Source organism: Poromitra crassiceps (assembly GCF_964638095.1).
Source record: "Poromitra crassiceps genome assembly, chromosome: 7".
Classification (NCBI taxonomy): domain Eukaryota; kingdom Metazoa; phylum Chordata; class Actinopteri; order Beryciformes; family Melamphaidae; genus Poromitra; species Poromitra crassiceps.
In genome coordinates, this window is record NC_139628.1 from 7,796,786 (window position 1) to 7,813,207 (window position 16,422).

At 43.3% G+C, this 16,422-nt stretch overlaps 1 protein-coding gene across 1 annotated transcript in view; it reads left to right on the forward strand.

The window, feature by feature from the left end:
- The window catches only part of LOC310780191 (ephrin type-A receptor 5-like), a 54,865-nt gene extending 39,876 nt beyond the window's left edge, over positions 1-14,989 (forward strand). Inside the window, exons 12-15 of the mRNA XM_083640767.1 lie at positions 584-693; positions 1,404-1,563; positions 5,960-6,096; positions 13,859-14,989. Of these exons, the coding sequence (XP_083496893.1) occupies positions 584-693; positions 1,404-1,563; positions 5,960-6,096; positions 13,859-14,204 (753 nt within the window). The 3' untranslated portion in view covers positions 14,205-14,989. The remainder of the gene's footprint in view (positions 1-583; positions 694-1,403; positions 1,564-5,959; positions 6,097-13,858) is intronic.
- Positions 14,990-16,422: the final 1,433 nt, after the last annotated feature.

The following is a 16,422-nucleotide window of genomic DNA, read 5'->3' on the forward strand; positions in this document are numbered from 1 at the left end:
TCCCAGGCTGTGCCCCTCCAGACTGATATCTCCCTCCTCTCTCCCAGGCTGTGCCCCTCCAGACTGATATCTCCCTCCTCTCTCCCAGGCTGTGCCCCTCCAGACTGATATCTCCCTCCTCTCTCCCAGGCTGTGCCCCTCCAGACTGATATCTGCCCTTCTCTCTCCCAGGCTGTGCCCCTCCAGACTAATATCTGCCCTTCTCTCTCCCAGGCTGTGCCCCTCCAGACTGATATCTCCCTCCTCTCTCCCAGGCTGTGCCCCTCCAGACTAATATCTCCCTTCTCTCTCCCAGGCTGTGCCCCTCCAGACTGATATCTCCCTCCTCTCTCCCAGGCTGTGCCCCTCATATCTCCCTTCTCTCTCCCAGGCTGTGCCCCTCCAGACTAATATCTCCCTTCCTTCTCTCTCCCAGGCTGTGCCCCTCCAGACTAATATCTCCCTTCCTCCTCTCTGCCAGGCTGTGCCCCTCCAGACTGATATCTCCCTCCTCTCTCCCAGGCTGTGCCCCTCCAGACTGATATCTCCCTTCTCTCTCCCAGGCTGTGCCCCTCCAGACTAATATCTCCCTTCTCTCTCCCAGGCTGTGCCCCTCCAGAGTCTCCTGCGCTTCATGATCGACATTGCAGCAGGGATGGAGTATCTGAGCTCCCAGGGCTTTCTGCACCGAGACCTGGCGGCGCGCAACTGCATGTGAGTCCATCAGAGGGTCAGGGCATGTGGTGGCTGAGATGCTGAAATCAAGGCCTCCTTGTTCAGATAAGACTGCGTCTCTGCTCTATTGGCTCGTATCTGGGAAAGGAAGCTGCAAATGTTTCACTGAAGTAGACTGAGGGCCTTAGAGGAGGGAGACAGTGGGGGCAGTGGAGAGGTACCTATATTGGGAAGTGTCGAAAATGGCGTGTAAAAATATAATCAGTCATATGTCAAAAATCTAGAGATGATGTTCTTAAATGAAGCATCCATCCACGTATGTGAGAAAACAGCTATTGGTGATACGTGCTTTGGTGATGTATTCCGCTTATTCCCTGGATAAGTGGCCACACTGCATGTATAAATACATACCGTATTCAAATTCCAAATAGCTCATATTCCAGTCACATAACCAAGGCGGTTTAACCCACAGCTGAAAGCAACAAGTTGAAAAGCATTCTGGGAAACATAGGAAATCACTTAGTGAAGTAGATAAGGCCAGAGTGTAAATGTCAACACTTCATCACAAAATATGACAGATTGTTGCTGGGTTATTAATTATGATACATAATAGTTTAAGAATATTTGAAAATTGATTCTTCGTTTAGTCAGTGAATTCAAATTGAATGATGTTATAGAGTTTTTACAACCAAGATGACGATTTATGATTAAAAAAGAGAAGAATTGACCATGCCATTTGTGGTCCGCAGGCTTGGGGATGACCTTAGGGTGTGTGTGGCTGACTTCGGTCTGTCCAAGAAAATCTACAGCAGCAATTACTACCGCCAGAAGGTGGCCATCCGTGTGCCAATCAAGTGGATGGCCCTGGAGAGCCTGTCGGAGTCCGTCTACACTACGAAGAGCGACGTGGTGAGTTTTGGAGTGACAGTCCCTCAATCTCTTTGACTTGGTACATGTGTCTTAAAGGAGAATTTCGGTTTTTTTGAACCTGGACCCATCTCCTGGCATTAATTATGATTTGACCACTCACCCAGTGATGTCCGCGGCGTTTCTGGCCGTCCTAGCGTTGTTTTGAGATCAATAGCGTCCAAGTCAGTTGTAAAATGGAGCTGATTTGGGGCCAAGTGTGAGCCTGTCTTTCCTGCATCTAAATAGCTATTTTTATTCCCGTTTTCCCCAAATATCGTCATAATCTGATCCCTCAACATCCACCACAGTGATATTTCGCCCCAGGCCATTTCCTGGAGTCGCACAGGGATCAAATTACCTCAAACGTGATCTCGGTCACCAAGTCTCGTGAAGTCCCGCGATACTTTCCTGCCGACTGGCCAACGACAGGTAGGACGCTTTGCGGTGGTGGTTTTAGCGTAACCTATGTGGGGTTTGGCGTAACCTATGTGGGATTCGAAATAACGAAGGTTATGCCAAACCCCACATAGGTGACTGTTCAAATCTTGAATAGAAGGTGTTGAGTTTGTCCGGGAGCTGATTGTCACTGTCAGGTATGGGGGTAGGTTTCTTTTTATAATTGGTGATGTCCTGAAGTTTTTTCCAGATGGTTCTTGTGTCATTGGTTGTGATTTGTTGTTCTAATTTGGCGGCATAGTTGGTTTTGGCTTTCCTTATTGCAGTCCTTAGTTTATATTTTGCAGCCTTGTAATGTTCTTTTATTCCTGTTTTGTAGGCATTGTTTTTATCTTTTCTAAGTTGTTGGATTTCTTTGTTGAACCAGGGTTTATTGTTGTTGAAGATTTTGACTGTTTTTGTTGGGATGCATAGTTGTTCGCAGAAGTGGATGTATGACGTCACTGTGTCGGTGTACTCGTGAAGGTCGCCAGCTGCATGGAATACATCCCAATCAGTGCACTCAAAGCAGGCTCGCAGCTTCTCAGTGGCGTCTGTGGACCAGGACCTGACGGATTTTATCGTTGGCTTGATGGATTTAAGTTTTTGTTTGTATGTTGGAATGAGCAGCAGCATTGCGTGGTCGGATTTGCCCAACGGAGCTCTTGGAAAGACACGGTAAGCCTGCTTGAATGTGGTGTAGCAGTGGTCCAGTGTGTTGTTCCCTCTGCTTGGGCAGGTTACCTGTTGGTGGTAGTTCGGTAGCTCAGAGGACAGGTTGGTGTGATTGAAGTCGCCCAACGCAATTACTGCTGCGTCGGGATGAGAGTTTTCAACAGATGATATGTAGCTGGCTAATTCGCTCATGGTGGAGTTAGCGTTAGCCTCTGGGGGAATGTAAACACCGATTAAGATAATTGATGCAAATTCTCTGGGGAGGTATGTTGGTCTGCATTTGACAGAGAGGTATTCCAGTTGTGGGGAGCAGATTTGACTGAGCGTTATGGAGTTTGTACACCAGCGATGGTTGATCATAAAACAGATGCCTCCACCTTTGGATTTGAGCGACAGGTTAGCTAACCTGTCGGCTCGGTGGAGTGTAAATCCTGGAAGCGTTACCGCTTGGTCGGGCACTGTTTGATCCAACCAGGTCTCAGTCATGCAGATGGCAGAGCAGTCGCTGTAGTCTTTGTTAGATTGTACTAGAAGTTGTAATTCATCCATTTTGTATCGGAGGGATCTGACGTTAGATAGCAGGAGAGCTGGAAGTGGTGGTCGGAATGGGCGCCGTCTGAACCTTGAGAGGATCCCAGAGCGCCTGCTCCGTTTCCCGGCAGATGTTAGCCATGGCGTTGGGTAGCCACGTAGATGGTTAAAGGATAATATTTCCTCAGGTAGGAACGCCGATGGTCCCAGAACTCCATGTGTATTTTGTCTAAGCTTTAGTAGCTCCCATCGGGTGTATTGGATTATACATGACACATTATAACACAACGTAGACAGGAGTACGAGACACAGGAACATAGCTTGTACTGGGGCGAGCCTCATGGCCGCCATCTTGTAGTTTATCCTGGTTGCTACTTCATCCTATGCCGATCAGGGAGAGCCGAGACTGCGCCGATGCAACGATAGGGGCCATGGGCCCTATCGTTGCATCTGCGCTGTTTCTAGGCCGAGCGCCTGGCGCAGCGCAAATCAGGGGGCGTGGACCAGCGCACTTGATATCTTGGTCTTGGCGCTAGACGCAGCCTCAACCATTACAACCACGCCTTTTAAGCGTAAAATTATGCACCGTCAGTTCATTGGATAAGTGCAATAAACGAATCGCATGCTTGCCTTTTAAGCTCCATTCCAGTTGTCCAGCAAAACCAGACGAAACCCAAGCCTCTGATCCCCCCCCCCCCCCCCCACCTCCCTTCATCCCGTCTGTCTCCATATATCGGCTATTATTCCATATTATGATGCTTCTCAAACCAATATAACTGCAGTTGAAATACTGCAAGCATGTAAAAACGCTACACTATAGCAAGATCAAAGTGAAAATAATGTTCTAAACGCATCAGCTAGAAAAATATAGCCTATTAGATTGGTGAAAGTTTGTCCAGAAAGATATCATTTTCTCTCGCCTGCTGCAGGAAGGATGATGCACATAAATATAGCCTACATTATGTAAAGTCATTGCATAAATGTGTTTTTATTGTAAAACTAAATGTGGAGTAGGGCCAAGTTATTGGAGCGGACATCACAGTATAGCAGATGACAGTAGAAGCTTCCGAAGCGCGTTCCGCTGTCACTTATCTAAATCACGTTAAATCGACAAGGGATATTTATAGCCCCAGTAGGACATATATGTTTCAAATAGGGTGGTGTTTTCATTTCGATGTTTTATTTGGTCCAATATTGAAATGTTCTACAATTGGAGGTTGTCTTACCATTACACATTATTTAGATCCTCCCTTAATATAGGTTTTCGGCTCATTTGGTTGCTATTTAGTAGCGAAATGGAGAAACACAATGCATGTTGGGACATTCACATTGCAGTGAAGTTACAGCTTATTTTTTCTATGGGACTCTGAGCGAGGGAGTCAGAGACAGTCGGTATTGTGCCTGTCAGACTGAGGAGAGAGGGAGAGAGGTGACACAGAGAAGGGTGAAAGAGGAGAGAGCCAGAGGGGAGGGAGAGAGCCAGAGGGGAGCGCTCCGCGCAACTGGCCCACTGAAGAGGCCTGCTTTTCAAAGGCGCAAGGCGCTAAATTAACGCCAGGTCGGAAGATAGCAGTACGCAGGTATTTAGCGCCGACACACCCACTTTGGCCCATTCTGGGACTGCGCCACGCCCATTCGGCCTAAAGCGCATTTGGCAGCCTAAAGCCATATTGATATCGTCCCAAAACAGGCGCAAGGCACGTTTTTTTGCGTTTAAGGCCCGTTTTAGCGCCTAAGGCTTGTGGGAGAATAGGGCCCATGGAGCACGATAAGAGAATGCTCTACTTCCTGCGGATTTTTTCTTAATTTTTGGGATGGTAAGATAATGACCATCCTGTGAACAGAGGAATGGGAGTATATGGGATGATTAGCTCAGATAAGTATGGGGGTGCAAGCTTGTGTAGACTAGAGCATCAGTTGAGAGTTCAGCAGCAAGGTAAATACAGCGTTCATTTTCTCATTGCCTCTATGATATACAGTGTCGAGCAAGTTACTTTCAAAATGTAATATACTACATATTACTTTATTACTAGTTACTAAAGTAATAAGTTAATTTACAATATTACTGTCTGTGTAGAGTAACTCGTTACTTATTAACTACTTTTGCATTACTTTCCCCAAACAACAGCAGCAGCAGAATGACATCGCCGCCCCGGAACATCCCGGAAAATAATTTAAACCGTCTTGAAGTCAGTGTAAACAATCCAACATTCTAAATGTTATTCTTTTCCTTTGTTATTGTCATCTATTTAGTGGTTATTTGCATACAAAAACACAATTTGATTAGGAAATGATTGTATCTTTTTTAAATATGTGCTTTGATTTAAAAAAATAAATAACTCAATTTGTAATTTGAATTACTTGACAAAGTAACTGGTATAATATTACTGAAATCCTACAAGTAATATTACTTAAGTTATATTACTGAGTTACTGCTAAAAGTAATAATACTACATTTAATAATGTTACTTTTGTAATACCCCCAACACTGATGATATATGATAGGATAAGAAAAGGATATGAGCCGGTGCATGGGAGAAAATAAGCTATTTACAGGGCGTAATATGCATGCTTAGCAGGTGCCCCGGGGCTGCGGCCTCTGTTCCAGGCCGTTGCGCGGGCTGTTCTATAAGTCCTATAATGCTTCATTTTCAGAAATTTCCATTCAGGGTGACTTGTAGTAAAACATAAATCGAGCTGGATATAAAGTCCAGGTTGTAAAAATGTCTCCATTAACCCATCCCTGCCCTTTCAGTGGTCCTTCGGGGTGACCATGTGGGAGATCGTGTCCAGAGGGAGGACTCCCTATCCTGGAGTCCACAACCACGAGCTGCTGGACCTGCTGTTGTCCGGCTACAGGCTCAAACAGCCAGAAGACTGTGACTCCAAACTGTGAGTTCCCATGTTAATTCTGCTATACTACACATCGTCTGTTTGTCTTATGCATTTAGACCAGAGCTGGGCATTATGCCTGGCCAGGGTTCTGCCCTCCCTGGGAGCTCTATGACAAACCACACCATTTGGGACGGCACGGTGGCTCAGTGGTTAACACTGTTGCCTCACAGCAAGAAGGTCCCGGGTTCGAACCCCGGTCCGTCCCAGGTCCTTTCTGTGTGGAGTTTGCATGTTCTCCCCGTGTTCGTGTGGGTTTTCTCCGGGTGCTCCGGTTTCCTCCCACCATCAAGAAAGACATGTATGTTAGGGTTAAGACTCCTGTCAGTGCCCCTGACCAAGGTACTGGCAAAAGAACTGGAGTTGGTCCCCGGGCGCTGCACAGTGGCTGCCCACTGCTCCTAGTTCTAGGAAGGTTCCTAGTAGAGGATGGGTCAAATGCAGAGGATGAATTTCCCCAAGGGGATAAATAAAGGATAATGTAACAGCTCTTGGTTTGAGTAAACAGATGCAGAGAGTCTCGACTGATGCTCCACGGTTTATTTATTGTCACATTGAGCACCGTAGTAAACACCGTGAAAACTATGAAAAAGATACAAAAATGTCAGTACAGGCTTCCACATTAAAGGTACAGTGCATAGAATGTATTAACAAAATACAGAATTTATTAAACAACTATAAAATACTTGAAAACCAAGTCAAAGGTGCTGGCAGATAAAGTGCAAACATTCAAGGGTGAGGTTTACATTCTGACAGCTAAATTTAGAATACATACAAGAATTAAAGGACATCAGACAAGTGCATCACAATTTGACCTGCTGTTAATGCAAACAAATTCAGCGTACCTCGTTCCGCTCACCAAGGCTGTTAAACAAGAGGGTTTACTGATGCATCTCAGTCTGACTTATTGGCTCACACACACGCTGCCAAACAACAAAGCAAACAAGAGTTACCATCCATGTGATTTAACAACTCAAAAAGGAACCACAGCTCAAGTGACACTATATTTTACATACCTCCAAGCGTTTACAGGTCGATTTAGCCTTCATGGCAGTATGATAGGAGAGGATTCAACTCTCCTCAAATGTTTGCTGTCTGCATGAGGGCACCTGCAACAGTTCTGGTTTTGGGCCCTTATGAAGGGGGTTTCCATGTCACATGACATGACATGCAAGGGCAGTTGACTTACGTCTACATCTAGTGGACACTACAGGTAAAGGTGCAGTTGAGCTGTTCCAAGTTCAATAAATGACCGAAAAGTGGAAAATAGCTCCTTATAACAAGAATGTAGAAATTACACAAATAGGGAAAACACAAGTCTAAAAATAGGAGGTAAGCAGGCAGTTACACTCCCCCCAAATCCCATTATGAACAACTTAACAAATTACTTACATCATATGGGATTTCCATACTACATCTGACTGCTTTAAGGTTCCTTCTGAGGGCACAGTGAATGTGTTGTAGTGTGTTGTAAGGCTACTGGAGGGAAACCTCAATCTCATACCTTACCTTCTAATCCCAAAAATCGAAACACAACACGATAAGCATATGCTTTTCTAAAATCTACATCAAAACAAAGAGGAAATTGATACAAAACTTAATCGACCACTTTAGATACTACTTCAATATGTGAAACTGTCCCTTTAGTCATAACAAGCAATGACAGGAGGAAGAAATACTTAAAAGAACTCAACGGCAACACTCTCCTTGGCAGTCCACAAGGCGAGGAATGGAGAAAGCTTCTCCCTCTATCAGTCCTTTGACCTTTCTGGGAACAACCCAGAACCTATCTGTGCATTTCTCCTGGGCAGCTAACACCTTTGGGGACTTCCACAGATTGCCCGTCATGTTACCGACTCCTATCCGTGAAATCCAATCCAGAACTGCCTTTTGTTCCTTCACTAGAGTTATCGCCACAGGGTCCTCTGTAGGTTCAGACTGCTGCTGCTCTACCTTGTCTGTGGGACCAGATCTTTTTCTCACCTCAAAACTGTCGGAGTGGCTCTGGGTTTTTCGCTGAAGCTCTTCAGCCCGTTCGCCTAGCACTCTAGGTGGACTATGCTCCTCATGTCCGACCACACACCCGTCTGGGCTGCAATCCACAGCTTCTGTCGATACAGGTAAGGGTTGAAACAAAACGATTTGAGAGACCCTTCCTGGCTCACGTACAGCCTCAGGCTTCCCAACCTGAGTTGAACTGCGGCCTAACTCTTGATTAACATCAGAAGCTGGTGAGCCCACTACTGCACCTACCACACTCAGCATTGTTGACTGAGTGGTGACAACCTCAGCCTGACCACTAGAGGGCTCTTCTACTTTCTCAGCCTCTCTTTCTTCAACTTGGTCATTGTAGTCCTTGTGGATAATTTCCTTTCGTTTGGCTACAAGGGCTACCGTCTCCTCAGTCAGGGTTGTACAGACTGACATTCTGTCAACAAAATCTGGAGTGGTGGCTTGGTTCTGTGAGATGAGCTCATACTGAAGGTGTACTGCGTCGTGTGTAGTGCGAATTTCCTGTTCGACTTTCTCAAGATCATCTGGAAAACAGTGGGCTCTCAACATTTTCCTGCTCTCTCTCACTGCCCGTTTCCAGGAGTCATAAGCCTTACTGAATGCCAATTTGTGCATTTTGACAATCGGATCCTGCATCTCTTGACCCTTCTCTGTTAATGTTCTTGGATGTGACCTTGTCCTGTCCTGTTGTGTGCTAAGGGGTGTGCCTTTTCCTTCTGCATGGAGTGACATTGTTTTTTTGGCTGGTTTGACTATTCAACTAACTTTTGGGTATGTGTAGTATGTCTGGCATTGACGAACCTCTATGAGTAGTGACCTTAACCTTATACGATACTACCCACTCCAGACATTTACATAACACATCTAAACCCAAATTCGTTTAGCGCAAACCAGGCTCGAAATAAATGTCAGAAGCTTAAGTGCTGCAGAAACTCAAACTCCACCCCAATTACAACCTTTAGTAAAAGACAGGTTCCAGGACGCATCGTTTTATGAGACATTAACACAACCACAATATTTAACATACCACAGGTTCCTTATCACCAATAACCCCTTCAAACCTTCACTTTAGTAACTTAAAAGGTCAAAGCACTGAAATTAAAACCATTTAAAGTTTTAAACCATGAAGTGCATATGCATGGGTCTCTTCACAATCCTTTGTTAGAGTCTCATTGAATCTGTGGTGCATGATGCAGTACATTCAGTTCTTGCCTGACATTGAGTGTAGACAGGTTGACTTCGTTCGTTGATGGAGATGACGTTGCGTTCTCCCTTCTCCAGGCCGAGTTTTCGCTCTCCTCCGGGGTCGAGTTTTCACTGTAACAGCTCTTGGTTTGAGTAAACAGATGCAGAGAGTCTCGACTGATGCTCCACGGTTTATTTATTGTCACATTGAGCACCGTAGTAAACACCGTGAAAACTATGAAAAAGATACAAAAATGTCAGTACAGGCTTCCACATTAAAGGTACAGTGCATAGAATGTATTAACAAAATACAGAATTTATTAAACAACTATAAAATACTTGAAAACCAAGTCAAAGGTGCTGGCAGATAAAGTGCAAACATTCAAGGGTGAGGTTTACATTCTGACAGCTAAATTTAGAATACATACAAGAATTAAAGGACATCAGACAAGTGCATCACAATTTGACCTGCTGTTAATGCAAACAAATTCAGCGTACCTCGTTCCGCTCACCAAGGCTGTTAAACAAGAGGGTTTACTGATGCATCTCAGTCTGACTTATTGGCTCACACACACGCTGCCAAACAACAAAGCAAACAAGAGTTACCATCCATGTGATTTAACAACTCAAAAAGGAACCACAGCTCAAGTGACACTATATTTTACATACCTCCAAGCGTTTACAGGTCGATTTAGCCTTCATGGCAGTATGATAGGAGAGGATTCAACTCTCCTCAAATGTTTGCTGTCTGCATGAGGGCACCTGCAACAGTTCTGGTTTTGGGCCCTTATGAAGGGGGTTTCCATGTCACATGACATGACATGCAAGGGCAGTTGACTTACGTCTACATCTAGTGGACACTACAGGTAAAGGTGCAGTTGAGCTGTTCCAAGTTCAATAAATGACCGAAAAGTGGAAAATAGCTCCTTATAACAAGAATGTAGAAATTACACAAATAGGGAAAACACAAGTCTAAAAATAGGAGGTAAGCAGGCAGTTACAGATAACTTAACTTAACTTAACTTAACTTATTTCATAAAGCTAAATACATCGAATGAGATGACCTAAATTGTCTGTTTGGAGTGATTTTCAATATAATAAATGCTGAAGAAAAAGTGCACCGTATGTTTTCCATCATTTATCGTGATCAAATCTGAGGTGACAAAAAATGTTGGCCCTCGGCATCAATCTGTGTTTTTCATGTGGCCGCCCAGGGAAAATAATTGGACACCCAATTATTGAATTATTAATTAATAATTAATATTAATATATTAATAATATATATATATATGATATATAATAATAATAATTATTATTATTATTATTATATATATATATTAATATTAATATATTATTCATCATTAATTACTCAATTTTCTTGAATTATTGATCCAACGATCCAACTGCATCGATCCACAGTGAAAACATCGATATTAATCGCTATGACTCGCCATCAAATAAATAAACATTGTGCTTTTATTTTGGAATCTTATTAAAAAGAATAGATTATTTTTCATTTAAATGTCTAAGAGCTCAACAATAAAATAGTCAAATGATATTTTAGTTGCTTTTTTTAACTGGTTGTTTAACTGATTGTGGGCATATCGTGGGGCATATAGTCTAATATCGATCGCAGCCCCCTGAATCAAATCATATCACGGCAACTTTGTGATATCGGCAAAAATTGCATCATTGTCAAATTAATCGAGATCGGATCGCATTGTGATGAAACTTGTGATTCCCCACCCCTACCCTGTTATAGGATACTGCATATTTTTGCACATTCTCCTTCTACCTAAGTGTTGGAATTGTCAAAAGCATATGTTCACAGCCACACAATTCCACAATAGTTTATTCTATTTTATTGCTGTTTTTTTTAATTGTTTTATTATTTACGTCTATTATTATCATCATTGTTTCTGTTTTTACTGGCTGGTAGTGACTGCCGACATACTGTACCTTATTCTGCTGCAACTTCATGGCCCAGGTTGCATCAAAGTGTTTTACTGTAAACGCTATAAACAGCTACTGCAAATTCTCGCTAAATAAAGCTTGAATGTTCATGAAAAAATTTTACAACATTTTGCTGTCATGATAGATGAAGTATGCTACATGCCAATATCCTGTTATAGTCATAGCTCCACCTACTGGCAATAGGATGTCAGCCGTATGTGACAAACCGCACCCAATTTACATTGAATTTACTTGGTCGTCTACTACACATGATATACAGCAACATGACATAATTGGTGGGTGTTCTCTAGCACCACATAGTGGACACAGGAAATGATCATTAACTCCTTTGAGCAATGTCCGATATTCATAACAGTGTCAGTGCATATGCATGTCAGGCGACCTCCACTAAATGTATTGCTGCATTAATGCCCCACTTGGGTAGCGCCGCCTACTGGCAACACAAATTCAACCTTATGTGACAAACAGCATCCCATTTACATGACATTTACATGGTCTGCTCTACACATGATATACAGCAATATGCCATATAATTACTGCGTCTTGCCTAACACCACACAGTGGACACAGGAAGTAAGATGTAACTCTGTGGAGTGTCCAAGACGTATGCCTCGCCATGACTCAATGCTGCACAGCAATCTAATCTAATCTAATCTAACGATCTAATCTGGTCTTTTCCTACCTTTACCCACAATTACCTCTTTTCCCCCAACTGGAACCTGCTGGATCTGGGCTGGTGCTAGAGCCAGCTTCTCAGGTGGCTTAACTGTGAACCTTCTAAAGAACCCGTTTGCTTTCGCAACGTGCTAGAGCTGACCAGAGAGCCATCATTATGTCACTGAATAGGTTTTTGATTGACTGAAGACTTTATTGACAATGAATACATATATACAATTTATATACATACATAGGCCCACCATAGGCCCACCACTCAAAGGATAAAACGCAATAAAGCTAACAGCTTGTTTCCATTGCGGTCCTTTAAAGTTGAGCTGAAACCAAAAATGACTTTTCTTTTCTTTTAGTTCAAATACCTGGGTATGCAGTGCACCTATTTAATAATGTATGCAAACAAAATCACAACAATCTAATTTCTTTAGTTTTTCACACTTTTTCACATCAAAAGTTCATTTTTCAAGATTTCATTGATAGATAAAGAGGAGTCCCGCACACTGTCAATTACTTGCAAAAAAAAACTTTTAATTAACACAACGTTTCGGTCTATCGACCTTCATCAGGTTTAAAAAAAAGATTTCATTGATAACAGTAATGTACAGTTTGCTGACGTCGCCTAGTACTATCAAATTTCTACCCCATTTCAACCAATCATATCACGACATGCAGCTGTCAATTAAATCTTCATTTCTGGATAATTTTCTCTTCCAAATGAAGTAGAAAATGGCGCCTAGTGCCTGTCATCTGGCAGAATTCCTATCCCATAAACTAACTACTAACTTGGCCAATTGTTAGAAACATGAACAACAAACAAAAACTATAATCTCTAAGAATGCAAAGAAATGTAACTGGCTTGTTAAAACGCACATTCCAGGGATATCGTATTTACAGAAATAGCATAAAAGGCGCGCGCTTGAGAGCTTTTGAGAGCGTGGTTGTCAGGGGTCTCCCCTCGGAGATTCCAGGCGGGCGGGCAGCACCCATTCATCGGATTGTCCGCTCCCTCCACACGAAGCAGCTGGCTGCCTGGTACTCCGCGGATCCCACTCGCGTAGCACGACAACACGCTGAATCCTACTCGATTTGGGGGTGGAACACGCCATGATTGGCCAAAGCCCAATCCAGTCCCCAGAATTGTCAAATAAAATCATCGACATGATACTATGACCCGCCTCTCAATTTGTCATCTCAGACAAATTATGTTTTCAGTCTGAAACGGACTGCGGCGCACGTGACGATACGGGTTCAGTTCGACTTTAAGAACATGTCTGTGTGGAATATGTACTGGTGAGTGGATGCCTGGGTGCGTGAAAGTGTTTAATCGTAAAGGTGCATGGTGAAAGTGCACTTGTCAGAGCCTGTGGGTAGAGCGTGGTTGAGCCTACCACGCAGGAGGGAGGAGGACATAGGGAAATAAAAACAAACATAAATCAATAAAATAAGCATTAAAAAACAAACAAAAACAACAACAATTAAAATATACTGCTCAAAATCTATTAAAATCCAATCCAATAAAATCCAATAAAATCAATAAGATGAATAAGAACTAAAATTATACAAATTAAGCCCAGCTTCTGTTCCTCCTGATCCAACTCTTAACTGATGATTTAAATGAGATGTAGGTCTGAAAGCTTTGCAACATGGCTACCCGGGATAACATGGTTAGCCCATACAGGTCAGTATAAACAAATAATCATGCAAAATACACACACACACACACACACACACACACACACACACACACAAACAGACACCACTAGGGACGGGGCCGAGAGCCAGTTCTTTGGCTGTCGAAACGCAAAGAACTGGTTCCGGGTTATAGGCACTGGCCCAGAACTAACTAGGTCAGTGGAAAAGTGACCAAAGTTCCATCTTTGTCTCTGCCTACCTCTCTCTTGTCCCCAAACCTCCTCAGCTATGGGCTAATGCGGAGCTGCTGGGATAAGGAGGCGTCTGGCAGGCCTGGCTTCACGGAGCTGGCTGAGAGACTCAGAGCGTTTCTGTGTGAGCTGCCGCTGCTGGAGGCCAGCCAGGAGGCCCACTACATCAACCAGGGCCTGGAGGTGGCTGCTGCCGCTGCCCATCACAGCCTCACGGACACAGAGCCTGAGGGCGGGGAGGGGAACATCTACCTGCCCGCTCCTACGGCTGCTGCTGCTGCTGCTGCACCCAGACACAAGAGGCATGCGGAGGAGGCGGACGAGGATGGCTACCTGTTGATTACAAGTAACTCGGCAGTTGAGGGGGATGACAAATGCTGAGAAGGACAGTGTTTTCTAAGTTTGATAATGCGCAACGCTCGTAGACGTTGCACTCAAAGAAATACCAGTGTGTACAAATTCCCATGCATTTGGATGACATACATTTTATATAAACAAACAATGCAAACGATGTGATGCATGCATTGTGACAGTGTTTTGGATCCTAAATTCAGAATGGCATCCCAGGAATTGTTACCCTTCTGAAATCAAGCGCAGAGTTCCATTAAAAGCTTTGTTGTAAAAGGTGGTAAAAGCTAAAAGGTTTGTTTGTGTCCAGTTCCTTCAGGATTTTCTGAAACTTGTGCACAAAATGTGCACTCGAGGTCCTTCGGGTACAGCAGGTGAAGTGAAGCCAGTCCAAAAAGCATCTCGTCTCCAAGGGTGACAGTTCGTAGGTGTTATAGAATAGAAATTGACAGCCAAAAGGTAAACAGTGAACCACTTGAAGAAAACCGCTTGTGATCAAAAGATGGAGCCAGGAGTCAGAAGTCGTCTGATATGATGTATTTGACATAGATCTTCTTGGCCAAGAGATGCACTCTTGTATATTCACGAATGGATACACAGGCTTACATACATTGAACAGAAAGTCAAAGATACTTATAGGACACACATCAGATGACATCTGTCTTGAGGCACACTTGAAGGCTACTCTGTAGACTCAACCTATCTGTTATTCTGGCCTTGTAGAGGGAACAGTGACACAGTGGCAGGGCACAGTGTGAGATAGAGAGGAGCTGCAAATGTATGCTACAGGTTATCTGAATATGGTGTCAGTCTGTGTATGCACAATAACTATGTGTAACTTAAATGAAAATGTATATGGATATATTAATAACTATAGTGATTGTCCAAATAAAGGCTAATGTGATTTAAATGTTTCCCTATCAGTAGGTTTTGCAGAACTTTCCACGCCTCGCCAACATCTGCAAAAGGCTCAATGGCCTGGATGATAAAGTGAGAACAATGAGCTGTGTCCCAATGACGGTCACATTAGGATATTCAGAATATTTTAAGGCACACACTTTTGCTAACTTACAGAAAATAACAAATTACCTTATTTTAGCTGCTGACTCAGGAAACTGCTCTGTTCTCCTGCTCCTCGATCTAACAGCAGCTTTTGACACAGTAGACCATTCGATCCTCATTCACAGGTTAAACCAATGGGCGGGGGTCTCTGGCTCTGCTTTAAACTGGTTTTCTTCGTACTTATCCAACAGATCTTTCAGTGTCTCTAGCAACTCATCCTCTTCATCTTCCCCCTTGTTCTGTGGTGTCCCCAAAGGTTCCATACTTGGTCCGATCCTCTTCGCCACGTATCTGCTTCCGCTAGGTCGCATTATTCAAAAACACATCTTTTTTCACTTTTATGAGGACGATACACAAATCTACCTCCCCCAGTCCCCCTAGAGCAGGGCTATTCAACTAAATTGTTCAGGGGGCCACATTGTCAGAAACCTAAGGGGCCGGGGGCCGGACCGTTCCCCGAGCCATTATATGTACACTTGACACAACCCGCCACCACATTTTCGCAGCCGTGCTGGAACTATTATTAAGTAGGGGGTGCTGTAAGGAATGGAACCTCGAGGCTGAAGAAAATTTGATGTTTTTTGGACTTTTATCCATATTTAGAAGAATATTTAATTTTAAATTAACATTAGGATTATACTGTTGTGATGTCATTATTCAGTATCTTCTCCTTTTCTCACTCACTTTCATGTAACCACCTGCTCTCCCTTTAGTCATTTTACACTACAACAGACAGCAACACAGGCATAAACACTGAACTTATTATTATTATTATTATTATTAAAACCAGATTATGATGAAAATCAAACACTGTAAGTGTAATGTAACAAACAAGGAAAAATTAAATAAAAAGGCTTCTCCCGGGCCAGTCATAGATCTTTGTCCCCCACCCAAAAAAAGTCTGTATCCGGCCCGCCGGCCGCCAGTTGAATAGGCCTGCCCTAGAGCCTAACAACTACAGCAAACCAACTGACCTCAAAAACGATCTTCAAGACATCAAATCCTGGATGGCTACAAACTTTCTCCAACTCAACGAAAACCAAGGTTATTCTATTTGCAAATATAGCATATATATTTTGGTATTACTCAGTCTTCTCTATCTCACCTCCAACTAGTTCAAAATACCGCAGCAAGAATTCTGGCAAGAACAAAAAAGAAGGAGCACAACTCCCATTCTTGCCTCTCTAGA